This window comes from Rattus norvegicus, chromosome X (genome assembly GCF_021556685.1).
Source record: "Rattus norvegicus strain SHRSP/BbbUtx chromosome X, alternate assembly SHRSP_T2T, whole genome shotgun sequence".
In the NCBI taxonomy this organism is placed as follows: domain Eukaryota; kingdom Metazoa; phylum Chordata; class Mammalia; order Rodentia; family Muridae; genus Rattus; species Rattus norvegicus.
Window position 1 is genome coordinate 143,158,296 of NC_141554.1, and position 26,845 is coordinate 143,185,140.

At 42.5% G+C, this 26,845-nt stretch overlaps 1 protein-coding gene across 5 annotated transcripts; it reads right to left on the reverse strand.

Annotated features, from left to right (window-relative positions):
* Positions 1-1,687: 1,687 nt before the first annotated feature.
* Ct45a9 (cancer/testis antigen family 45 member A9) lies at positions 1,688-26,709 on the reverse strand. Of its 5 annotated transcripts, none has more exons than NM_001446730.1 (5): positions 11,567-11,671; positions 6,190-6,345; positions 2,909-3,244; positions 2,451-2,544; positions 1,688-2,079 (listed from the first exon to the last, which is right to left on the reverse strand). In NM_001446730.1, exons 2-5 carry the CDS (start codon positions 6,311-6,313, stop codon positions 1,995-1,997), a joined length of 639 nt encoding a protein of 212 aa, NP_001433659.1. In that variant the 5' UTR covers positions 6,314-6,345; positions 11,567-11,671; the 3' UTR covers positions 1,688-1,994. The 5 variants fall into 5 exon arrangements, with proteins under 5 accessions (NP_001433659.1, XP_087456873.1, XP_087456872.1 ...); XM_087600747.1 differs by lacking the exon at positions 11,567-11,671 and adding an exon at positions 26,568-26,709 and having other exon boundaries at positions 1,701-2,079; XM_087600746.1 differs by lacking the exon at positions 11,567-11,671 and adding an exon at positions 7,593-7,838 and having other exon boundaries at positions 1,701-2,079.
* Between the last annotated feature and the right edge of the window lie 136 nt (positions 26,710-26,845).

Genomic DNA, 26,845 nt, shown 5'->3' on the forward strand with positions numbered 1-26,845 from the left:
GTTCCTGGGCACGTGACCATCAAAAAGACGAGCTAGACTTCACTTGAAAAGCCAAGGTAACATCACTTATGTGTGTGAAGTATGTATGGACATGTGCATATATGTGTACATGTGTGTCTTCCTCAATTTCTCTCCACCTTAATTTTTGAGACAGCATCTCTCAGTGAACCCAGAGCTGGCCAATTCAGCAGGACTACCTAGGCAGAAAGCCCCAGGGGTAGTCCTGCTTCTGCCATTGTAGCACCGGCATTATTGGTGTGAGCCACCATGCCTGGCTTTTTGTGTTGGTTCTGGGGATCTGAACGTTCATGTTTATACAGCAAGCACTTTACTCATAGAGCCATCTCTCCATCTCCTAGTGTCATTTCTTACCTCAAGCTTACATCCTAAAGTAGTCCTTAGGGATCTTGATCAGCGACATTTTGCATCATTCCTTTGCATGGTGGCATTCTTGTCACTGAATAGGAAATGGAGACCAATCCAGATATCCTGATAGCACGCTTGATAGACAGAACATGAGAAATCACTTCTGAACAAAACCAGGGCCCTTGTAATGAATGGCACTTCGGTGATCTCATGATCTAAGGCGTGTCAAGATAGTGCTTGTGAGATGAGCAAATACCCTCATCTTGGCTAAAAAAGTTAGAGAGGGGACACAGCAACAAGTTATGCATGCCATAGTAGAGAGAATTTACCTCAGGGTTGGATGCTACAGTGTTGAGCAAGAATCTGCTAGTTTGGAGTAAGGCCCAGAAAAATAAGGAAGTTTTTCTTGTCTAGCATCTGTGGCTTCAGGAATAGTTCCCTGTGTCCAGTTGATAAAGAAAACAAGAAAACAAATAAGCTAAAACAATCATGTGTGACTTTAATCACTGAAAACATGTAGGCAGCACCTATATTGGTTTCCTCACTGCTGCCTAACAAAGCACTCTCACCAACAGCTTAAAGCAACAAACTATGGAGTGTTGCCTGTGTTTCTAGCTTGGAGTACTGTCTGATTCAGATCAGTACGATCCAACTCCGCCTGCCACTCATGATATAACATTGAACTCATGTTTCATACCATGACAGGTTTGGACACTACTAGATCACCTTTGCAAGGAGATCCTACAATTAATTTGTTGGCATGGAAGTAGAAGTAAAAAGCTCATCAGGATGGAGACTACATCTTTCTCAACCAATCACCATAAGCAGGAGGATTCGTTAATTTCCGGAGTACAATCCTTGCTTACCAAATGATACTGGGATGCACTTCCAAGGCTAAGGAGGACAGTGTGAAGGGTGTGGAGTCCTTCTTTGTACTCTTGTACTTTGTCATGAGAGGTGATGGACATTTGCAGCAGCCCAATTCACTCAGGACATGGACTGGCTCAGGCCAGATGGTTAAGTAAAAACCCTTGAGACAGCTCACTACGTCAAACACCTGACCTGTTGAGGAGCTAACTCTGGACAAGGGGAATAAGAGAGGGTGGTCATACCGGGTGTGGCAGAAGCACACATTTTTAATCCCAACACTCAGGGGAGGCAGAGGCATGCAGATCTCTGTGAGTTCCAGGGCAGCCAGAGTTACACAGTGAGACCGACCTCAATGAGGCAAAATAAAAACAAACAAGGCAATGTTTTGGAAAGACAACAGTTCTAAATATCAGAGATGACACTTATGATCTGCTGCAAAATACATACTTGCCATGTTTTTTTAAGATTTATTTATTTATTTTATGTGAGCAGACCGTTGCTCTCTTCAGTCATGATTTTTACCCAAGGAGACAATAACAGCAGCCAGCACAGGGTGGGAAAATCAAAAAAGCAAGTAAGAAGTTGGGTGTAACCCTGACATTTATTGAGTAGTTTAAGACACTTGTCTCAGGGGTAATTATCTTAGCTAACACATGGTAGGAGGTCTCAGCATCCTTCTTCTACATTGTAATCACTCTGAGCTCTTTGCTGAATCTTGCTGACCACTGTAATGGCAGGATCACACTCTCAGGTGTACATCACTCAGCGCTGTTGAGAGACCTTTCTGACTTTAATTTTTCTAGCATCTTCTCGAGATACTGTATTAAATGACGTCTTTTAAACCTGAAAATAAATATACATATCATGTTAAAAATAAAAAAAAGATCCCCAAAGAACCTGTGCTATAGGAAGGGCAATGTGATGGAAAGAATGGGTTCACTCCATCTGGGGAAACAGCAAGTGTATCCCAGGTACGGCCGGTACTCAAGCCAATATGAAGGGTCAGTGTCAGCTCAATATTACAGTGACAAAGGAGCACTGAGTGGGCCCGGAAGGAAGTGTCAAACACAGGTGACATCAACCTAAGTGTCTATGTCCCCAGCCTTCACTATAAGGTGAGGGCCAGGGATTGAGAGACTCAAGGCAGGTGCCGCCCCACCCCTCACTGCAGTGACCCCACAGCTTGGAGGCATGCAGTCCCCCTGTGCACCCACCTTGCCGCCTCCTTGATGGAGAACTCAACAAACTGTATCCTGACTTCCAGAGGTCCTTGCACTTCTTCCAGGATCTCGAAAAGCCTTCCGTATTCTGAAGAGAGTATAAGAATGCTTGAGTCTTTCTTAGAGGTGAAATAGAAGTGGATGTGGGCAGATCGGTGTATTCCCCGGGAATATGCTTTTCTGGTCAAGGATGTTAATGGGTGGGCGTGTGTTCTAAATGCCTATGCAGATACTAATGTGATTCTTATGAGCAATAACCAGGTAACATTGCAGATGAAAGATGGGGTCTGCTGAGAGGTTTTAGTCCGAGTAAAAAGTGACTGTGCTAAATTATATAGAAAACCTTGCTTGTGGCAAAGGCTTTCTCTCAGGAGGTGGTTTCAGGTTATTCTAATCATACCACTAGAGACGCCTGCCTTGCTTCTGTTACTAACCATCCTTTGAGCACTTACGTCGTCCAAAGCGTCGGATTTCTGTCATCAGGGCACACTTTATTTCGTAATTGGTTACAGTTGGTTTCAGTGAGGACACATAGCGCCGAGCTTCTGATGAAGACAGTGCTGGAACACCGGCAGTGCCTGCGGAGCAGTCATTGCTAACTCTTGCCCCTGTAACAGTGCTGTCACCATCCTTGCAATGAAGAGAGTCTTCAGGCAAAGAATCTCGTGGACTGGGGAGAATGGCATCTCCTGCCATAGGCTTACACTGTTTTGGAGCACAATTTTGGGCACAGACTTTAGGATCACCCTCCATCATCTCCGCCTGGGTCTTCTGGCTGACAATAGCACCTGGAAAGCAAAGTAGTGAGGTGAGCTGTGACAGGGTGAGCTATAACAGGGGTGAGCTGGGACAGGGGTGAGCTCCATGGCTCCACTTGGGTACCCTTGTGCTCCTTGAGGTCTAAACTGATTTCAGAGGAGGAGTGTACACCAGAGAGAAATCTCAACCATGACAAACTGACCCCAGGACACAGCATATAAAACAAACATCTCCTACCTCATGGCTTCATGACCATATACACAAATTAATTGAACAGGATAAAGAAGAAATAACACAGAGAGCGTAATGTCATCTTGGTACACTTTACAAGTCTGAAAGATGAAGGTGTCACGAGAAATCCAAATGTAAGGAGCACACCTTCACTAAAAATGTGCATCTATAGGAGACTCATCTTCCGCTTATGTTCCAAGGCCAAGTCTTCTCCCTCTCCCTTTGTCATTTACTTACCACATTCTGTTGCACCCAGCACCTGTCAGGTGCTAGGGATCAACAGAAAATGTGGAAGACAGGAACTGCCCCTGCCCCTGTGGAAGTATGATGTCGTGGAGACATCAGAGAGGAATCATACACTAGGGTTCTCATATTGGTGAAGAAGTCAGTCAACAGACATGTGAGAGAAAACAGAAGACGGTGCTCACAGGGCTACCAGCTTGGCATTCCCTTCTGGGAGATGTCTTCTGAGCAAAACAGAAGAGGCAGAGGCAGCCTGTACAGATGTGAAGAAAAGAGCAGGGGAAGGGAACATAGGATCTGGGTAGTAAGCAACAAAGTATGAAGGTGACCACTGGGTCCCAGATAATTGTTGGTTGATAGGAGCGGGTGATGCAGAGCCTGAAAAACCATGTACAGAAGCCCAGTTGCATCTTGTGTGCTTGGGAATACAGGATGTGTTTGTGTGTTTGGTGGTTGTTTTCAGCATGAATGTGGCCACCTACACCTACTGATATCCTTACTGTGGCTGCGGGATGAGCAAGGTTATTAGGAAGTGGGTATAGGTGGAAAGGAGACTGAGCAGGACAACACTTACTTTTCTGCTCTGTGTGAATTAAATCACGGCAAGAATGAACAAGCATGAGAGATTGCAATGGCCCCATTTAGAAACTATTACCTGATTAGGTAAGACAAGAAAATAAAGACGGGGGAAAAAAATAACAAAGCTTCACCTATGAGAAGAAAACTAAAGCAGATTATGGAGAAGAGATATTCCAAGCAGTTGAGGCCTAGGGAATGGCTCTGTTATTAAGAATACTGGCTACCCTCCCAGGGGACACAGGTTCAAGTCCCAGCATTCACAAGGCAGCTCACAACAGCAGCAGCTCCAGGCCCAAGGAATCCCATGCCTTCTTCTGGCTTCTACATATGTAGGTAAAACACAACACACACACACACACAAATACACATACACAAACACACACATATACACACATACACATATGCACATATATACACATACACACAAACACACACACAAGCACTCATACACACACACATACACAAACACACACACATACACAAACACACACATACACACACATACATGCACATACACACATACATATACACACATACATACACATACATACAAACACACACACATACACATACACACACAACACAAACACACACATACATGCACATACACACATACATATACACACATACATACAAACACACACACATACACATACACACACAACACAAACACATACACATACACACGTACACACGTACACAAACATACACACAGATATACACACACAAACACACACATGCACACATATACACACACATACAAACACACACATACACATACACGCATACACACAAACACCCACACACATACACACAAACACACACATACACACACGTACACAAACATACACACACACAAATACAAACATATACACACACATACACACACATGCACACACACAGACATACAAACACAAACATACACATACACAATACAACACATACACAGACACAAACACACAAACACACATACACACATACACCCATACATATACACACATACACACAGATACATACACAGACACACATACACGCATACATACAGACAGACACAAACACACACACAACACAAACACACACATACATACACATACACACATACACCTACACCCACACATACACAGAGATACATATACACACATACACACACACATACACAGAGAAACATATACACACATACACACACACATACACAGAGATACATATACACACATACACATATACATACACACAGACACAAACACACACAGATGGACACAAACACACACACATACACACAGATACATACATATACACACATACGCACACAGACACAAATACACATATATACACATACACAAACACACACATACACAAACACACACACATACAGAAACACACACAAACACACAAACACACATACACAAACACACATACACAAACACACACAAATACACAAACACACACACATACACAAACACACACACAAACACACACATACACAAACACACAAACACACATACACACATACATACACATACACACACACATACACACACACACACACACACACACACACACAAATAAATCTCAGAAAGCTGTAGTGAATAAAGGTAGATGTCTACAGCAGCAGCTGCTGAGAAGGGAATTCCCGTGTCAGTGCAGACCTGGTCTGCACAGTTTTTGCAGGGTTGATGACACAGAAGACAGGAATCCACAGGACATTCTAATGAAGAGGAAAGGAGAGAAGAGGTGAAGGAGAAGCATAGCCCAGTGGAAGAGGTGTGACTCCTCTTAGAGTCTGTCTTACACTAGCTGCAAGGATCTGGTTTGAACCTGTTGTTCTCCCTGCAGCAACTCCTAATGCTTTCATCATTTCGCCTGTGTTTTCTTCAACTTGTAAACATGTCAGTATCTGTCCACCCAACAATGACATATTTACCTTCTCCCTTTGCCTCAGCAGAAGCTTCAGGAGATTTATTTGATACCATGTCCAGAGTGTAACTTTTCTTAGGTGGACTCATGGCTTCTCCTTCTCCAACAGGGCTAATTTTCCGTTTCAGCATGATATGATGTTTCTCTTTGTCAGCTTCTTATCCTAGAAAATAGTTATGAAAATAGAATACTATTTCCAGGCATGGTGGCACATGCCTTTGATTCCAGAGCTGGCAGGCAGAGGCAGGCAGATCTCTGTGAGTTTGAGGCCAGCCTGGTAGTAGACATAGTAGGCCCGGGTCCAGTATATGCAGGGCTACGTAGAACAAAAGAAAATGAACACAAAAGCTGCTCACATAAGATGGGGTGAGAAGTTTCCTTCAGTTGACTCCACCATGAGAAGAGTCAGGGAAACATAGAAATCCAAGAATTGTGAAAAAGCAGATGTGGCCGAACCTAAAAATACAAAAATATTTGAAATGACAAAGAATGCAATGATACAGTTTTAAAAATTATGGCCGAGCTTAAAATAAGAAACTGAAGAAAGAAGTGAAAGAATTCACGAAGTAGATGGGGGCAAAAGCAATTGAAATAGAGATCCTGGGGCGACAGAGCCAGACAGGAACCTTAGAAGGGCAAAGGTCAATGCATCAAACCAAACAACTAACAGAAAGCATCTGGGCCTCGCATAACAAAAAAACAAAAAAAAAAAAACCCTCCAGGAATTAAAGATTGAGGAATTATTACTTTCACATAGCAAAAAACAAAAACAAAAACAAAAAACAAAAAAACCAGGAAACAAAAACAACAAACAACAACAACAACAATCCCACAGCCATCATGACCCACAACTTTCAGGAATGCTGAGACATGATGAAGAGACCAATCCTGTGAACTTTTAGCTTAAAAGAAGGAACCAAGGTACAGCCTAAGCACATAAACTCTAGTACCTCTCCACGTCACCACACAGCTCTAATGAGGAAGGAGCAGAACAAAAGAAAAATACTGGAAGCCGTGTGACAATAGCTCCAGGTTAGGTACAAGGGCAGACTCATCAGAATCAAGAGACTTCTTCACAGAAGGGATGAGAACTGAAGATTGATCTATTTTAAACCCTCAAAGTCAGCGGATCAAGATGACTGTACCCAGTAGATTCACCCTTTAAAATCAGGAGAAAGAAAATATTTTCATGATAAGCTTGAACTAAAACAATTCATCATGAGTGAAGACCCTAAGGAAGGAATATTACACACAGAAGATGAAGATCCACAGCATCGTTGAGAGCTTGGGGAGGAAAGAAAGTCACTATAAAAATAGAAAGACAAACAGAAATCCGAAAAGTGGACAAACGTTTTTATCTCAGCGACCCCACAAAGCTTTAAAATGAACAGGGAAGTAATCAGTACGTACCTTGCGACCTGGTACGTATAAATGTTAACTCTTCAGAAATATGCGGTCTGGGGACTGAGGCGATGGCTCGTTGTGCAAACGGTCTGCTCAACAAGCACAAACGCCTTTGTTTCGATCTCTAAGACCTAGAAAATGTCCGGCGCAGTTGCAGTCGGCTGTAACTTGAGCGTCAGAAGTTGAAGTGGCAGAGGCAGGACTATCCCTGGGGCAATCTGACCAGCAGGTCTAGCCTGAACAGTGAGGTCCACGTCTGCTCAGAGACTCTGCCTTAAAACTAGTGGAGAAGGCACTAGGGGAAAACGCCTGACGTCATTCTCTGGCCGCCACAAGCACAGGAATGCATAGATGAATAGGCCCGCAGAAAAAACGCGTAATCATCAGAACTACGCAGACTTGAGAAATCTTAAAACATCAAAACAAAAACAAAAACAAAATTCAACTGTGTCTGGTCTCCAAGAAACTTATCTCATTGTCAAAGATCAAAAGATGAAAAGGCAAAGTAAGGACTATTTTGCATTCCCAGACAAACGGAATCTAAGAGGAAGCAAGGACACCAGTGCTCCTATCTGAATAAAAGCTGACTTCGAGGGCTGGAGAGATGGCTCAGTGGTTAAGAGCACCAACTGCTCTTCCAGAGGTCCTGAGTTCAAATCCCAGCAATCACATGGTGGCTCACAGCCATCTGTAATGGGATCCGATGCCCTCTTCTGGTGTGTCTGAAGATAGCCACAGTGTAATCATATACATAAAATAAATAAATCTTTAAAAAAAAAGCTGACTTCAAGATAAAAATTGTAAAAAGAGATAAAGAAGGGGACTGCACCTTAATAAATAGAACTGTTTTTCAAAATGATGAAACAATTGTAAACACCCACAGCAAATGTTGAGGTGTATCAACATTGCACTAAGGAATTAAACAAGAGACTTGCTCTTGGAGTAGTTTAGACCAATAGGGAGCCCAAACTTGAGCTCACCACTTCTCTCCTTGGGTCTTTCATCTGTCTGCAGTTTCTGTTCTACGGCCTGCCTGTTGCCTGACTACTGTGGGGAGGATGTTTGACTCTTCCTAACAAAGAGCTTTGATCTGTAATTAATAGCACAGAAAATATGGGATGGGAAAGGAATGGGTAATTGCTTTCTACAGAAATCTTTAACTGAGTTTCGCAATGGAAGAAGTTACTTTAGTGACCCATAATAGCACTCAAAACTACACAGAGATGTTATCAACCTATAGCCACATGGCACTTCTAACATTTACGGCATAGTTCTCCTATAAGGTTGCTTTTAACCTGTTAGCTGCTTTCAGGATATGATTCCCACAACATACACACACATATTATCCTTTTTCAGGGGCATGGGATCATACATAGTTTAATATTAAAGCTATGCATTTAGCTTAGGTAGTAAAAGCTGATTACATTGGAAATCCAGGGCATATAATGTTGGTCTCATTGCTTTCTTTTTTTTTTTTTTTTTTGGTTCTTTTTTTCGGAGCTGGGGACCGAACCCAGGGCCTTGCGCTTCCTAGGTAAGCGCTCTACCACTGAGCTAAATCCCCAGCCCCGTCTCATTGCTTTCTTAAAGTCAAATTAAACAGACTAAGTTCACACTAGAACAGCAGATTATATATGTAGTATATTATATTCTATTTTAATAAGATTATTATTAACTTGGTTGTAAGCGCTGGGAAAATATCACTTTCTCAAGGCAAGAAGTGTTTTCTGTAAAAACTATTCCCATTTTGGTGCAATTAATTTCATAGATAAAGAAGTACTGGGCAGGTACAAGAACAGTGTGTGTCCTCAGTACCATATTTTCAGTAGTTTACAGACCATCCAGACAAGGAAATCAACACAATTCAAAGGAAAACGGAACCAAATATTCTATCCACTAGCCATGAATATACACTTTTATCATCAGTCCATGGAAACTTTTCTAAAACATATCATATTTTATGTTGCAAAATAAGTCTTACTATATTAAAAAAAAAACAACTTGCAGGGCTGGAGAACTGACTGCTCTTCCAGAGGTCCTGAGTTCAATTTCCAGCAACCATATGGTGACTCGCAACCATATGGTGACTCACAACCATCTGTAATGGGATCTGATGCCCTCTTCCAGTGTATCTGAAGACAGCTACAGTGTATTCCTATACATAAAATAAATAAACAAATCTTTTTTATAAAAATATGTTTATTTCTATTTTCAGGAGAGATTGTGTCTCAAAGTATAATTCAACCAATGGGTCATATATATATATATATATATATATATATATATATACATATACATATATTAGACTTTGAGGCATAATCTCTCCTGAAAATAGAAGTAAATATATATATGCATATATATATACACCAATAAATTTGAAAATCTAAAATTAATGGACACATTGGTAGACAAATAATGGTCCCTTTTTAAAAAAACTTATTTATCTATTATATATAAGTACACTGCCTTCATGCACACCAGAAGAGGGCATTAGATCCCATTTCTGATGGTTGCAAGCTACTATGTGGTTGCTGGGATTTGAACTCAGGACCTCTGGAAGAGCAGTCAGTGCTCTTAACCACTGAGCCATGTCTCTAGCCCTAAATAATGGTCCCTTAAGCCAACCTAAAGAGATGAATAACAAGCAATGAAAGTGAAGCAGTAAGGAAAGGTCTCCACCAAAGTAAAGCCAACACTCGCTGGATCCACAGTTGAATTCTACCAGATCTTGGAAGAGCTAACATCAGTGCCCTTTAAACTTTGACGTATAACCGAAAGGGAGGTAAGGATACCAGAACATTCCATGGACCTGCATCACCTAGATCACACAGAGTAAGAGAACAACAAAGGAAACCAAATTCCTCAACAAAATCTTTGCACACCTAACTTGACAACACATGAAAGTGATTATAAGCCATGAGTGTGCTGGGTTCTTTTAGGGACAGCAGCATGGCTCAGCTAATACAGAGTAAGTACTCATGGTGGTAGGAGAGAACAGACTCCCACAAGTTGTTCTCAGACTTTCACACATTCAATGTGGCTTCCAGTAAAGTAGCACTGTACAAATCTGAATTTAGAAATCAGTAGCTTTGCTAAACATCACTAACAAACAGAGTGAAAGCGAAGTCAAGGGTATGATTCCATTTTCAATGGCCTCCACAGATAGATACCTGAGAATAACCCTCCCCAAGCTTAACAGAGCTCTACTATGAAAACTAAAAAAGACTGCAAAAAGAAATGTAAGAAAACGCCAGAAGATGGAAAGATTTCTCACGTCCATGGATCAGTTGGAAGAGATCATATTGGTAATGTTACCACACTATGTTGTACAGGCTCCATCCAATCCCCATCAGACATTCAGTAATAATCTTCATAAAACTAAAAGACCTATAGAAATTGAGATAGTAGCCCAAAGAACACCAAATAGTAATCATAGCAATTCTGACGAAACAGGAGCAATCCAGGAGGCATCCCAACCCTTAAATTCCAATTTTACTACAGAACCATAGTGACGACAACAGGCTGTGTTGGCACCCGGGGGGTGAGAGAGAGACAGGGAGGGGAAGCAAGATGGGGGAGAAGAGGAAAAGATACAAAATCAGAGGGAAAAGGAGGAGAGAAAGGCATAATGAAATAGTAGAGAGGACCGAATACTCAGACCAATAAATTCAACTATTTCTCAATAAGGTGCCAAGATACATAATTTGGAGAAATGGAAGCTTCTTCATCAAGTGGATGTTTGACAAGCTGAGTATACTCATGGAGAAGACTCAAACTAGAAGGGAAGGCTGAAACTCAGAATGGCTTAAACTCTGACCTGCAATACCAAGATTGCTCCAGGCAAAGAGGAATAACACCTCTGGATACAGAGAGACAGTGACTTTTCAAAAGTGATCTCACTAAGACAGGAAAAAGAAAAAGAAATGGCAGATGGTGTTGGGTCCAGGTGCAAGGCTGTATAAGGCAAAGAACACAATTACCAGAGTGAAGAGACAGGTCACAAGCTGGCGTGGTGGATGACGACTGTAACTCAGAGACCGAGAGAAGGACTGCTACGAGTTTGAAGCCTGTCTGAGCCACAGAATGACATCCAGACTCAAAAGCAAAGCAAATAAAAGGAAAGACTATATAACCACGGGACCAGAGGAGGTAAAGTGGGAGGAGCAAAATATGAAAAACTTCACTTAGGTTTGAAAACCGAGATAAAATAAAATGTAATAAAATTTCCATGGAACAGAAAATCTGAATGTTTTACTATTTGGTAAGATTCATCGGGACAAAAATTGAAACCTTTGTATCCATAAGGCTTCTGGTAAGTGTTCATCATAACATTTGGGTGAAAAAAAATAAATTATTTCATAAAACATAAAAGAAAGACAGACAAGTTTCTAAGTCAGTTTGTGAAGTCAACAGAAACTGACTCAAGTTCATTAGAAGAAAACAAAATGTGAAACAATCTCTCCTAAAACAGAAACAAATACCTTCTTAAACAACTCTGTGTGTGTGTGTGTGTGTGTGTGTGTGTGTGTGTGTGTGTGTGTGTGTTTGCAGCTCACCAAGCTGCAAGCACAAAGGTCGGAGGACAGTTTGTAGATCCCACCAGGTGGGTTTCAGAGATACGAATCACCTTTACCCTCTAGCCATCTCACTAGCCCTGAGACAAACAAACAAATGATGATCAAGCAAGGGCGGGTGGAAAGCACGAGTATGTCATGGTAAAGACAAGACTATTTTTACAAGTCATTTTAAAGATGCCTTAAAGTTCAGATCCTCCTGGTAATCTCAAAGGATCAGCAACTGAGAACACAAGACAACTGCAGGAACCCATGGGAGTGTTTCTAGAAAAGACAAAGTAGCCCATGTTTTCTCTCCTAGGACAGTCTAGATTTAGGTTTCTGTCTACACAGCAGGAAGTGGCAGCAGGCCCATTAGGTGGAGGAAGTGCAGTAGCAGAGGGGGAAAGAGGGATAGTGGAGAACACATCGAGGAGAACCAGAGTTAAAAATACATGAGGGAAGTGACCTTGGTGACACCCACAGTCATGATGCAGGCCAACTTAACATTTAACAAATAATAAAATGTAGACAATGTATGGTGGTGCCTGCCTTTAATCTCAGCACTCAGGAGGCTCTCTGTGAGTTTGAAGTCAGCCTCATCTATAGAGAGAACCCCAAGACAGTCAGGATTACATAGAGAAATCATCTCACCCTCCCCAAATACCAAATAAATAAATAAATAAATAAATAAATAAATAAATAAATAAATATCACAGCCTGTCTGCAAAACAAACAAAAACCCTACTCTATGACAATGTCAAAATTCACTTAAAAATAGCAAGCATTTTTTGCCCCAAATCTTCAAACAAGGCAAGGATGACAAAATGTTAAGCATCCTGACACTGTGGCCAACCAGGGAAATGGGAAAGCACAAAGACTAGAGAGGGACAAAAGCAAGAGTCATTACTTACAGGTGACATTTCTATATGGAGAGAGCATGTATAATGGTATAAAGCCAGGGGCTGAAGAGATCACTCTGCTGTAAAGAGCATACACTGCTCTTCCTGAGGACCCAAGTTCAATTCCCAGCACCTACATTAGGCTGTTCATAATCATGGGTAACTCCAGTTTCAGGGATTTCTCCAGCCTTACATCTTACACACACACACACACACACACACACACACACACACACACACACACACACACACCAATACACATACAAAACCACATAATTAAAAATAATAAAAGATTTCAAAAGAAAATATATAAAACCAGGCCTAAAGGAATGGCTCAGTGGTTAAGAGTACTTGTCACTGTTGAAGAGGACCCATGTTAGGTCACTCACAACTGCATATAACTCCATCTCCAGGGCATCTGACTTCTTCTGGCTTCTATGGGTGTCTGCACACAGACACAGACACACACACTCACACACACAGACTCACACACGATATAAATCTTAAATAGGAATAATCATTGTAGTTATTAAGTAATAATGACTAAGTTTCTGGACTAAGGGACAAGAATCACCAGGCACCCGGATTTATGTACAGTAAGCACAAATAATTAGTAAATAAAATTTAAAGTAGCAATGAAGTATGCTCTAAGCCTTTACACTTAGACATATGATGACGATGTGCTAACACAGTCCGCAGAAACCAGCATTCAGAGAACTTAGAGACTGTGACAAACAGGTAAGAACAGTGTTTCTGTGGACTGGATGGCTTGTGCAACAACATAGCCAGGTGTGGCTGTGCATGCCTCAGAGGCAAGTGAATCTTTGTGAATTCAAGGCTGGCTGTGTGCACAAAGGAGCTCCAGGGTAGCCAAGGCTGCACAGTGAAATCCTGTCTTAAAAACAAGTAGCAAGAAGATGGAAACCATCTTCTTAGCAGCAACTGCTCCCAGAAGGATGATCATGTCCTTTGAAACCATGCTACGCTAATTTTTTGAAAAATGGTAACCTGATAATAAAATGAGTGTAGGCATGAAATTTAGACTATATAAGCAGTCTTTTAAGTAAAACAACAAAATCAAGAGACATCTACGACTGGATAGGGCTATTTCATACAAAGCAAAGTAACTGAAACAGTACAGGATGGCAGCAAGGATGGACAAACAAAGGAAAGAAACAAAGATTCCGAGAACAGGCGTGGGAAAGAAGTCCACTGGGGTCAGAAAATCCTTGCAGAAAAGATAATTCATTTCACAGAGACAAGAAGAATTTGACCTTGACTCCTACTAATGCTATTATAGACAGTTGTGGACTTAGGCAAGCACAGATTGTTTATGTTTAAAAATTGTGTGTGTGTGTGTGTGTGTGTGTGTGTGTGTGTGTGTGTGTGTGTGTACCATGACGTGCATGTGGAGGTTAGATGATGTGTGTATGTGTGTGTGTGAGAGAGACAGACTGACAGAGACAGAGAGACAGAGAGACAGACAGACAGACAGTCTCTGGGTGCTTTTGTGCCATGGCACACTTGTGGAGGTCAGAGGACATCTTCCTAGACTCAGTTCTCTCCTTCTACCTTAGATTTGGGGGACTCAGCTGACATTGTCAGGCTTCTGCAGCTACTCACTGGATCTTTCCCCTAACCTTCCGTTTTTAGGGTACTAAAGATAGGACCTTGATCTTTAAACTTGTTAGCAAACCCCATACCCCGAGCCACATGCCTAGCACTTCAGTGTTTTGCTTTTGTTTTGAGACAGGCCTCACCAGGCTGGCATGAATTTGCTATGTAACCCAGGCGGTCCTTGAACTTACAGCCCTTCTGCCTCAACTTCCCTTCCCAATAGTTTGGATTATGATCTCGCACATGCGTGTCCGTACACTTATTATGTATAAGCGAGGCACAGGAGGGGTTTGAGATGACCTTTACTATTTCCTTTCCACCTCTCCCTTCTTCTTTTCTCTTTCCCTTCCCACTTCCGCCTTCTCCCTTTCCTCTTCTGCTGTACTCCTTCCTGTCCTCCCCCTTCTCCTAGTCTCACATTTTCTTCCTTCCTCCTGCTCCCGGACCTTGTTTCTTTGTTACAAGTGTAAGCTTTTTATGTATGCACTGGAGATTTAAACTCAGGTCCTGTACCCCCCACCCTTATATTCCCATGTCCCCCCAACATCCTCCTCCTCTTTCCATCATACACATGGCTCAGACGCATAAGCAGAAGTCAGAAAAGCACTCAGAGTTCTGTGTTCTGCTCCCTCTTTTCAGTCCCTCCCCAATCCAAGCTGGGCCTGGCAGAGCTTGATGACCTAAGGAGAACCTTTGCACCTTTGCTCTGGGCAGCTGAGGGGAATCCCTAGCGATTCATGGTCACTTGGGCCTGGGAAGGATTAGTCAAGAACGAACTCTACTTTGTTGCAGATAGTTGCACTTGAAGACATACTCCCCATTTTTCAAATATGGCAGAGGAAACTGGACAAGATGACATCCAAGAAGAACCCTTGTGCACGTGTGAAAAGAGATTAAAGAAAGGGTGTTACCCCCTAGGAACAAGAAGTTCTGTTCCCATTCAGGTTGATGACCACACCCACAGGGGCCTCCACTGCACTGAAGCTGCTGGTTGTGAGGATTGACTTCCCATAAGGCACCATGCTTTTGAGATTTTTTTAAGATTGATTCATTTATGTATATGGATACACTGTAGCTGTCCTCAGACACGCCAGAAGAGGGCATTAGATCTCATTGCAGATGGTTGTGAGCCACCATGTGGTTGGTGGGAATTGAACTCAGGACCTCTGGAAGAGCAGTTAGTGCTCTTAACCCCTGAGAAGTCTCTCAGCCCCTTTTTTGAGATTTTTTAATAGTTACAAATAAAAGTTTTGATCAGTCCACCAACAAAAAAACCACTGGACAGTCACTTTGTGAGTACTAAGGGTGTATGGAATAGTTACAGAAAGTCCCAGTGAGTCATAGGTCCCTCTGCGGAAGGACTGGAAAAAAGCTAACAGTATAAAAAATCTTAGGGATGTTCTCAAGGTCCTTCCTGAGGGGAACCTGGCCATCCCTGCATTCAAGGGGTTTTGTCTCTGTAAACTGGCACAGGCTTAGAAACTGCTTCCTGGAATGAGATTCACGTTTTTTTTCATTTGATAATTTTTTCTGTTATACAGATCAAACACAAATTCAGTAGGCTCATGTATTTCATGTCTGGAGACAGTATGACTGATTATCCAGTACCAAAGGGCCACAGGAGTCATGCCACCATAGACTTCACTTTGCCTGTGCTGACCGTTACACTGTAGGCTACTGTGGACATCACAGTATGCTCTGCCTGTCACGATAACTGTGATTACCTTGCCTTTGGTGCGGCACTGCTATCATCTGGCCCTGCAACTCTGGGACCCAATTAAATCTATTGTATTTACTTCATCCAGCGGAAAAGCAGAATCTCCAACCCTAAGACCTGGTACATCCTCTAACCTCCATTAACAACAACAAGAACACAACAGCAACAACACAGTCTAACCCTGTGAGGGCTGAATTAACATGCAGATTAAATTCAGAGCCTTAAGGAGAGTCTTAAGGTTGGGTCACTGGAAGAAAGGGGACACTGAAATTTGAAACAGGACTGTAGAGTCCAGTGAATCTGAATACAGTGAAGTGTGTCTTAGCTAAGACTGCCAGCATAAAATAAAATTTAACATACATTGCCTAAAGTGGCTTAGGATGCTTTCACTGGAAATCCAAAATCGGGATGCCAGCATGGTTAGCTTTGTGTAGGGATCCTCTTCCAGGCTTCAGACTGCTAGTGTCCTGTGCTATCCTTACAAGGGGCTATTGATCCTGGGCTGGGGCTGCTATCATAACAGACCATTGCTTCTTAACCTGTACCTAGACTCAACATCCCACAGGCTAAATTTGAGTTAAAAAGTAAGGAAGTGGGGTTGGGGATTTAGCTCAGTGGTAGAGCGCTTGCCTAGGAAGCACAAGGCCCTGGGTTCGGTCCCCAGCTCTGAAAAAAAGAAAAAAGAAAAAAAAAAGTAAGGAAGTATGATAATCACTCCAAACTATGCTTTCATATATATGAAATATGCATGAAATATAATACAATATAATATAAGCACATACATGTGCATGGGAGGATCATATGAAAATGGCTCTTAAGGTATGAGAGGGCTAGCAAGATATTTTTTGGGGGGGGTGGTAAAGACACTTGCCTTGCAAAGCTGATGATGTGAGTTCAATACCAAAAACCCATAGTAGAAAGGGAGAACCTACTCCAGCTTACTCCAGACAGTTGTCCTCTGACCTCTACATGTATGTTGTGGCATATATATATATATATATATATATATATATATATATATATATGTGTGTGTGTGTGTGTGTGTGTGTGTGTCTGTGTGTCTGTGTGTGTGTGTATGTGTGTTATGTATGTTTGTATGTGGGCATGTGCACGCAGGAGTCTGCAGAGGCAAGCCATGGAGTTAGAGATAGTTATAGTTATAAGCCACCTGATGTGGAAGCTGGGAACTGAACTGGGGACTTCTGACAACTCATCAAGTACTTTTAATTGCTGAACCATCTCTCCAAATGCACATGTGCACACACACATGTACATAGACTAGTGTATGAAATTTGAAACAAATGTTGCCTCTGTCATGTTGCATTTTTTTACAAGTATGTATTTGTTAGGGACATGTCATAGCACACATGTAAAAGTCAGAGGACAACTTTTGAGAGTTGATTCTCTTCTTTTACCACTTGGGTTCTAAGGTCAAACTCAGGTCATTCGGCTTGGCTGCCACGCTCTGCCAATGTTTATGAGCAAGTCTCTATGTGGACACATTTCCCCTCTCTCTTGAATAAATGCCTAAAAGTAGAATTGCTGGGCCATTTGATAACTTTAGGTCTACTCTTTCTCAGAATGCCCTTTTCTAATGATGTATTGCTTCACATTCCGACCGGCCATGTCTGAGTGTTCTAATTTCCTCCCACCACATGCAACATGTGTTAGTTAACCCCAGTAACATGAAAGGTTATCTCATTGTGCTTTTGATTTCTAGCCCCTTTATGGTTATGGTGGCAAGTCCTATTCACGTGTTGAAGGTCATAAAAATGAGACACGTCCCCCACACTTCCTTTCTGAGTGTCATCCAGGACTCCTAAGTTCTGAACTCTAGTTTCTCTGCATTCCTTTTTTTCTGGGACCCCTATTTTTGCAGAACAGTTTTTGTCCTTGGAATATCTTCAGTCCCTTGGACAAAGAAGTTTGCAGGTAAAGGGCCCACTTAGGTGAAAGGAACAACCAAGAGTGAGAGTTTACTATCTGCAAGAGTCTATCTCAGTTGATGCTGGAGATCATGGAGGCTGTGTCTGGTTGGAACTTGGCAATTTTCTACCAGTGGAGGAAACTTCAAAATGCAAAGCAGGCCTGTTTCCGAGGTGTAGGTACTAAGACTGGGCTGCTGGATGCTCCAGTGGGGACTTCTGAAGGTCAGGGAATAAAGAAGGGACAGATACCCCTACATGCAGGACAGCTGCCCAAGGCACATCGGTCAGGCACATCGGTCATGTGCTATGGTCATGCTGGGCATCTCTGAGCCCTAGTGGCACCTCCGGTTTTACTGTTCCTGGGATTGAATGCTTCTGATGATCATTGCTCAAGCTCTATCTGTTCAAGGTCAGTCCTGAGGAGAATATTTTCCTTCTCAAATCGTCATCCTGCAACAAGAGAGTGGAAGAATTCAAAGGGGCTTTTATGAAATCCCGAAGGTTAAAATGAGACAATAGGGTTAAAATCCTCCAGACAATTGCACAAAATCCTCAAGCTTGGAGTGGCCTTTGTCTGCACTGCACGTGTTCCTTCTAGTGCTTTTCAAAGGTCTATTGGGAACTGGGTGGCCTCCTGGGGCCAGCACCTGCATTTTCTTTACACACAAGCACATTACTTTTCTAAGAGTTTAATCATATGAGCTGAGGAGAGGTGGGGCTTGGGGGTTGTTAAAGAATTCTATGTCAGAAGGATAGGTTGTTTAAAGATTAGGCCAAAGCAGATTAGGGACAGAAGGCAAAATAACTTTCCAGTTTGGGTGCAGTGACCTCAGAGGTTACCCTATAGACATGGAGGACAATACAGCTTTGTAGATGAAGTATCCAGAAGCAAAGAATCCTGCTCTTTCAACTGTTCAAGAGGCCAGCTTACAGCAATCAACTTTGGTGTTGCATTTTGTATAGGAAAGTATCAAACCACTTCAGGAGTGGGCTGCATTTCGACTTTTGTTAAAGGTGTGTGTGTGAGGTCTCTGTTTAGCCTAAAACTTTTACCACATTGCAAATTTTTTCCCAGGGAGACAGAGAAATAGCCTCTTCTGAATGTCATACCTCCCCACCCCCGAAAAGTCCAGCTTGACAAGCACATGTGTTTACTAGATCTTTTAAAATGTTGGGTGGATTTTCTCACCGAAGTTGCTGTCCCTATCCTCTTTCCCACCCCATCCTGTCGCACCCATAGTCTAGTTTGGTAGTTCCTGTTGTTCAGCACAGGGAAAAGGCAGGCTGGACTTTGATAAGAGTGGACTCCAGCCTTGTCCTTAGCAGAAATGTTGAGGGTCTCTGTGAACCCTGTCAGCCCAGGGGAGGGCTGGCTTTGTTTTGCTGCAGTGTGGAATGTAGCCTCAGGGCACAGCACAACTAAAAGGTAACCTCTGGAAAAGAGTGATTCATTGGCTAGATATGGAGAACTACTCTCCCTACAAGTCACCCCCAGTTTTTGTGTTTTTTTTCCTTTGCCTGGTACTTTTGTTTACGACACTTTTTTAATGTTTTTTTTTAATCCTTAGAGAGGGATTTACATGATTAATTTTGTTTTGAGTGCCAAGGGCTAAACACTGGGACACCAGGCCACAGCAACAGTATGAACAGCAGCAATGAACGCTTACTCTCAGGACATCACAAACGCCAAGCAAGAGGACATGACCAGGCTGGAGAGACGGCTCAGCGGTTAAGAGCACTGACTGCTCTTCCAGAGGTCTTGAGTTCAAATCCCAGCAACCACATGGTGGCTCACAACCATCTGTAATGGGATCTGATGCCCTCTTCAGGTGTGTCTGAAGACAGCTACAGTGTACTCACATACATAAAATAAATAAATCTTAAAAAAAAAGAGTACATGACCTGCATTTCCCAGCAGAAAGCCCAGTTGATGTGCAGAAGCATCACTGACATCTAAAAACCTATGTCATTAATAAGTCTTTAAGTCATGCAGGGTTTCTGTTTTAATTTTAATTTTTTTACCTTGGTGTTTGGCCTCCGTATATGCCTATGTGAGGGGGTCAGATCCCCTGGCACAGGAGTTCCAGACAGTTGTGAGCTGCCATGTGGGTGCTGAGATTTGAACCTGCATCCTTTGGAAAAGCCAGTGTTTTCAACTGCCGAGCCACCTCTCCAGCCTGCCATTTAAAGTTTTTTAATACAAAAGGGAATGTATGTATATAGGAGCTACTACCCAGGATAGTCTGTCCTATATGTTGGTGCATGTGTTTTTGCTTTGTATCAGTGTTGGGAGTTGAACCCAGGCTTCATGCATGTAAGGTTTGTGCATGCGACTGGCTGAAGTAACAGTCGTCTTTATATAGTCTACACAGTATCTTGACTGATTCCCTGGCCAATGACTCATAGGGCACCCTGACATGGGATTTGTATTTAATAACCTTATTAAATAAATTTTTATTTATAACCTATGGATTGGAAAGCATAGTTTTAAAAGATTTAATTATTTTAATTTTTATTTATGTATGTGAGTGCTCTATTTGCATATATGTCTGTATGACAGAAGAGGGCATGGGATCTCATTACAGATGGTTGTGAACCACCCTATGGTTGCTCAAAATTGAACTCAGGTCCTCTGGAAGAGCAGCCAATGCTCTAACCAATGAGCCATCTCCCCAGCCCCTGAAAAGCATCTTTATTTACCCATATAGGGTGCCCTTTTCTCTTGCTATTCTTTTAACAGCCCTTTCATAAAAACCATCAAAATAATCTCTAAAGTTACAAGGCAAGTAAAGATACAACTGGAATATCAGAAATTGTGGGGACTCTTCCTGAAAATGCTAGCAAACAGAGACAGGAATTTAACCTTTAAGTTAAAGCATTTATTCAGAGACCTGGCAGTCTACTAAGACAGAAGATTCCTATATTTTTATTGAATTTTTTCAGTGGTGTGTGTGTGTGTGTGTGTGTGTGTGTGTGAGAGAGAGAGAGAGAGAGAGAGAGAGAGAGAGAGACAGAGAGAGAGAGAGAGAGAGAGAGAGAGAGAGAGACAGAGAGAGAGAGAGAGAGAGAGAGAGAGAGAGAGAGAGAGAGAGAGAGAGAGAGAGAGAGAGAGAGGTGAGAATGTGTTTGCCAGGGTGAGCATGTAGCTGTCAGAAAAGGACTTACCAGAGTCAGTTCGCTCCTTCTGACATGTGGGTTCCGGAGATGGAACTGAAGTCACCAGACTTGCCTGCTAGAGCCTTTACTCACCGAGCCATCTTGCTGGCCAGTGGATGACTATCTTTTAAAGCTTTCTTTATATCTTATCTCCAGTTGGTGGATCTTAGAAGGGGAGAGGGTAGGTACACAATCATGCCACAGTTCAGTCTCCTTCCTTAGGTGACATAATCAGCCACATCTGTGAGACGTGCCCATCGGTGCTTCTCTTGTTATCTCCTTCTCTTATCTCCTTCTCTGGATGGCTGGATTCAGGCACTTACTGAGTGTCTGAATCTAGCCAGTATCTGCTGGTACCAGCTTTGTACTCCTCCACGGTATCTGAACTGAGGGTGGGGTTAACTCAGCAGAAATAAACAGCACATGCTAAGCTGTTGATAAAACATATGTTCAGATTCCTTTCTACAATATAAAGTACAAACGTTTCGGATAATGTAGAATAGTAAAGGGCCCCTGTCTGTTTCCTATCAAAAATATCATATTTGGTTGTCCAAAATTGCTTTTCATATTTTTTATGTTTTGATTTGTTGTCCAAGCTTGGACAGCAGTGTTTGTGAAATGGGTGTCCTTCCTATAGTTAATCCATTGCAGACACCTACTTAATAACCCTGAGCTGGGTGCTGTCTGTAGCTTAATAAGCTGCCTGTTCATATAGAAACTTACAGGAATCCTGTGACAATACTTATCGATGAAGGTACATGTGCATTCCTTATCCATGCGCCGGAGCCCTATACAAGCCACCTGCCAATCGCTTACTGGGCACACGGACCTCTGTGTTACTGTTAGGCTAGCGTAATGCTCCTTCGAGGCTGCCTAGCCAGAGAACAGGTTCAGATGGTACACACTACCTGTAACATCTCTATACTTAAGGGGAATGCCTGGAAATATTGCTATTTTCCAGCTTGTGTTGTCCCCTGTTCCATTTGTACCCTAATTTCACATGTACCCAATGGATAACTTCATATTTTGATGAACAGATAGCTTACATGTTTGGGAAGGTGCCAGGTTTTGGTGACAACAGGAGGCCCAGAGTTTGTGTGTCATGGAGGCCATTAGGAAGACTGTTAGTGGCTCTGGTTTATTTTGTACTTTGCATGGTTTTAGATCTGTTGGCCCAGCAAGCAGCTCTAAGTGCTTTCTTCGCTACTGTGCCATCCATAAAGCTACACACTTGGAGACAGAACAACTGTCTGTGGAAAAGCTAGAGGCCTTCCCTTGTCAGTCAGCACTGTTCCTACTATCCTTCTCCCTACCCAGTTTCAATCAGGCCCCAGTGTCTTTTTTATACGTGCATGTGTGTTTTGCCTACACGTATGTCTGTGTACTATGTGCATGGCTGTCGCCTGTGAAGGCCAGAAGAAGTCAGATTCTCTGGGACCAGAGTTACAGAGTATGGAATTTTGACATTTCCAGAAAAGGGCTGGCCAGGAGATTTTCAGTCCATGTCTTCATGGTCTACGTCTTACTGCTACTGGAGTAGGCTCGGTGATGAAGCACATCTACTGCAGGGTTTTATATATAACTAACGGCCAAGTTGAGTCATCTAGAACTCAACAAGCCAAGCTGCTGTGAGTCCCTCTCAGAGAAGATGGCCTGCAAGCAAGAGTCTGAGACCAGACCTGCTGCGTGGCAAAAGCAGACAGCAGCCGAGCTTCCTGGAAGAGGTTTAGACCCACTGAGGCACTTGGAAAGGACAGAACTCGCTGCTCCTGTGCTGCATGTGGGGTTCTTACCTCTTTTCAAGAATGGAACCCAAACCTTATCAGAACAATCTGTTTAGCTTGTTTCTGCCATCACCCCCAGCTGTGGTTCTTGGGGCTCTGTAATCTTAAAACCAATGGATACCGGGGGGCATATAACTATTCATTCAGTGCTATGAGAATCTTGTCTTACTCAAAAGCTTCTTGAGCCTTTTGGTCCAATCCCACATGCTCCTCTTATATCAGGTTATACAAAGGACAGGCAACTTGAGCTAGATAATGTACAAACATGGGCCTGTGGTGGCTAGTGTTTATGTTAACTTGGTATAGGCAGGAATGTCAACTGAGAAAATTGTTTTGTGTAGCAGTTTCCTCTGATACTAAATCATTCTATCAGGAAGCTCCTTAACAGCAGGTAAGTAACTCAAAACAGCCACAGGAAGTTCTCCAAACTGACCAGATTCACTAAGCCCCTCTTTTGCAAGGGTAAACAAGCCAAGCTGCTGTGAGTCCCTCTTAGAGAAGACAGCCTGCAAGGAAGAGTCTGAGACCAGATCTGCTGCGTGGAAGAGGCAGACAGCAGCTGAGCTTCCTGGAAGACATTTAGACCCACTGAGGCACTTGGAAAGAACACTGTCCAACCTGTTGAGCTGCCTGCAGGCTGTGCAGTGAGCTCCTGATTCCCAGCTTCATGAGCTGTCAGCCATGCTGGGGTGGGCTTTGGTGATGCAGCTCTGTGAGTCATTCTGCTCCTGTAAGTAACCCCTCACCCACATTCCTGTAATTAATCCCCTCAAGAAATGTTCACTAAGTTCACTAAGTTGGACTTTAGTACATTCTGAACCTTAGTCTGTCATGGCCTCTTATCTGGGGTGAGTAGACATGTGTGTCTCCCCAGGAAAAGTCTTGTCTCATATATATATATATATATATATATATATATATATATATATATATATATATATATATGATGCACAGAAATACATACAGAGTTTTAATTACTTTTCAGTTGCTGTGACAAAACTCCATGACCAAGAGAACTTAGAGGAGAAAAAGGTTGATTTGGACATCGTGACTCCAGAGGGTTACAGCAGGGAGGCAGGCAGGGTGCTGAAGTAGCAGCTGAGAACTCTCACATCTCAATCCGCAGACACGAGAAAGAGAAAGCATCTCTAGGAGTAACACTGGATTTTGAAACTTCAAAACCCACCTCCAATAACACACATCCTCCAACAAGGCTATGTCTCATAATCCTTCCCAAACCATTCCACTAACTGGGAACCAAATATTCAAATATAGGAGCCTATGAGGATGGGAATTCTCAGTCAAACCACCATACAGTGAAAATATCCACACACATAAAATAAAAATACAAAATTAAAAAATAAAAAGTAGTCCCTTTCACATGTCTTAATATATGTATGTAAGAGCAATGATGGGATGCTAATCTATATCAGGTGTTTTTCTAAATTTGCAAAATATTCAGAGGCTATAACTTTGTGTATATACTGTATTGTTTTTCCTATGAGTGTATAGGATGACAAAGTGAAGTCCCGTGTCACTATCACATTGCTAGTAGTGGGATTTGTGTACAACCATAGAGGGATGCTATAAAGTTCTACTGATATCTGTTGCAGGTGACTGTGTACCGGGACTCAGGTTAAAGGAATATTCTAGAACACATTAGCAAGATGCAAACAAGCACACGATCCCATCACTTATACTCGCTCTTCTATGAGAAGAGCAAGGCCACATACAGTACAGTAGGGTGGGAGTCATTGTATTTAGCTTCCTCTACTCTATAGCCATTCTCCAGGAGCTGCATGTCTTCTTTACTGGTCAGAGAAGCCTTTGCTTTTAAGAAACTTCGGAGTAAACAAGTGCTTTTGCCTTTTTCTTCATTCCTTCCTTCCTTCCTTCCTTCCTTCCTTCCTTCCTTCCTTCCTTCCTTCCTTCCTTGTTCCCTTCTCTCATGTACTACATCCCAACTGCAGCCTCTCCTCCCTCCCCTATTCCAAGACTCCTCCCACCTCCCCTCTTGCCCACAGCTCCTCCATTTCCCCTTTCAGAAAAGAGCAGGCCTCCCAGTGATATGAACTGAACATACTGTAACAAGATGCAATGAGATTAGGCACAAACCCTCATATTAGTGCTGGATGAAGCAACCCAGTAAGAGGAAAGGGCAGGCTCAGGGACAGCCCCACTCCCACTGTTTTGAAACCATTTGATGACAGCCATGATTTCCTTATATCCCCTTGCAGTCTACAGTATTTGATGGTAATTATCCACATCTGTTGACAGCTTCCTATTGCCCTCCACATAGGGGGAATGCCTACGAACTGATGTGTACTCTATCTCCATGGCCAACAAATCCCATGTGGCCTTTATATCAGTAGAAGGCCAATATGATCACAGTTCAATGTGGTGCCTCCAGTTGCCCTGTATGGCTATCCTGTGAGGGTGCCTGGGGGAGCCCCCCAATAAGGGCCTTTGATTCCAGCATGAGAAGGACATCACAGAAAGAATATGTACCTTCCTACCTTCCTGTGCTTTGGGGAAACTTACTAAGACAACACTGAGTTTCTTATCAATCGTATCTTGTGGCAAAGCAGCATGGTCCAAGTCCCACTGTGCTTGTTTCCTGATCATTAGAATGGGTAACTTCTGTTTTCCATTTTTGTGTCCCCTTTTGACTGCCTTAACACTGAATCCTTGGTTTGTGCAGCAATTCAGGTCATTTGGGTTGGCCAGAGTGTTCCCCACCCCATAGGCCTTGTGCTCTGTTAGGGGCTTAAATAAAGCCACTAGAGATCAATACCTCTCCTAAGGCCCTGTTGTTTTAAATATTGAGAGGGGTCTTCGTAAGCACAGTTCTATTTGACCTTCTAAATAGGCATCACAAGCTTCCTCCTACATCCTCAGCTCCAAAGACATCACCCAATCCTCCTCAGTGGCTCTCATCGCTAACATTTATTGATACATTGGAAAGTAGAGTGAGCCAGTTCTTAAGGAGTGAATGATTTCCTTCAAACAACTGGAGATTCTGCAGGCACTGATAGAGAACAGGGTAGGTCATCATGCTGCTTAGTTCTTTTGGTAGTAAGATGCTCAAAGCAGATTCCATTTACCTCCATATGCCAGTGCCTCGGAAGCCAATCAGTAGGGGGTTTCCTTCTATGGCCATTGAAAAGCTTTTCTCAGTTCAAGAGCTCAGAAGCAGAATATTCCCTAATGACCACAGTGTCTTAAATAGAGCCATTATCAGTAGTTGTGAATTTTTCTCTTTTTCTGAACCAAGAGACGGATGTGCTATGTGGGAATGTTATCCACACACAGCTTTTCTCTTACCGTTTCCTCCTTTCTAGCCAATTCTTCCCATGGACTTTAGGGTGGGTCTCCAGGAACAAGAGTTCGCTCGTTTGTCTTCTGCACTTGTTTCCCTTTTGTTTCACAGTCATGAGAAACATAACAATGCCTCCATTTCACCCTCCTTTAAAAAAAGATTTATTTAGTCAATATACGTTAGTATACTCTCTCTCTTCAGACACACCAGAAGAGGGCATCAGATCCCATTACAGATGGTTGTGATCCACCATGCAGTTGCTGGGAATTGAACTCAGGACCTC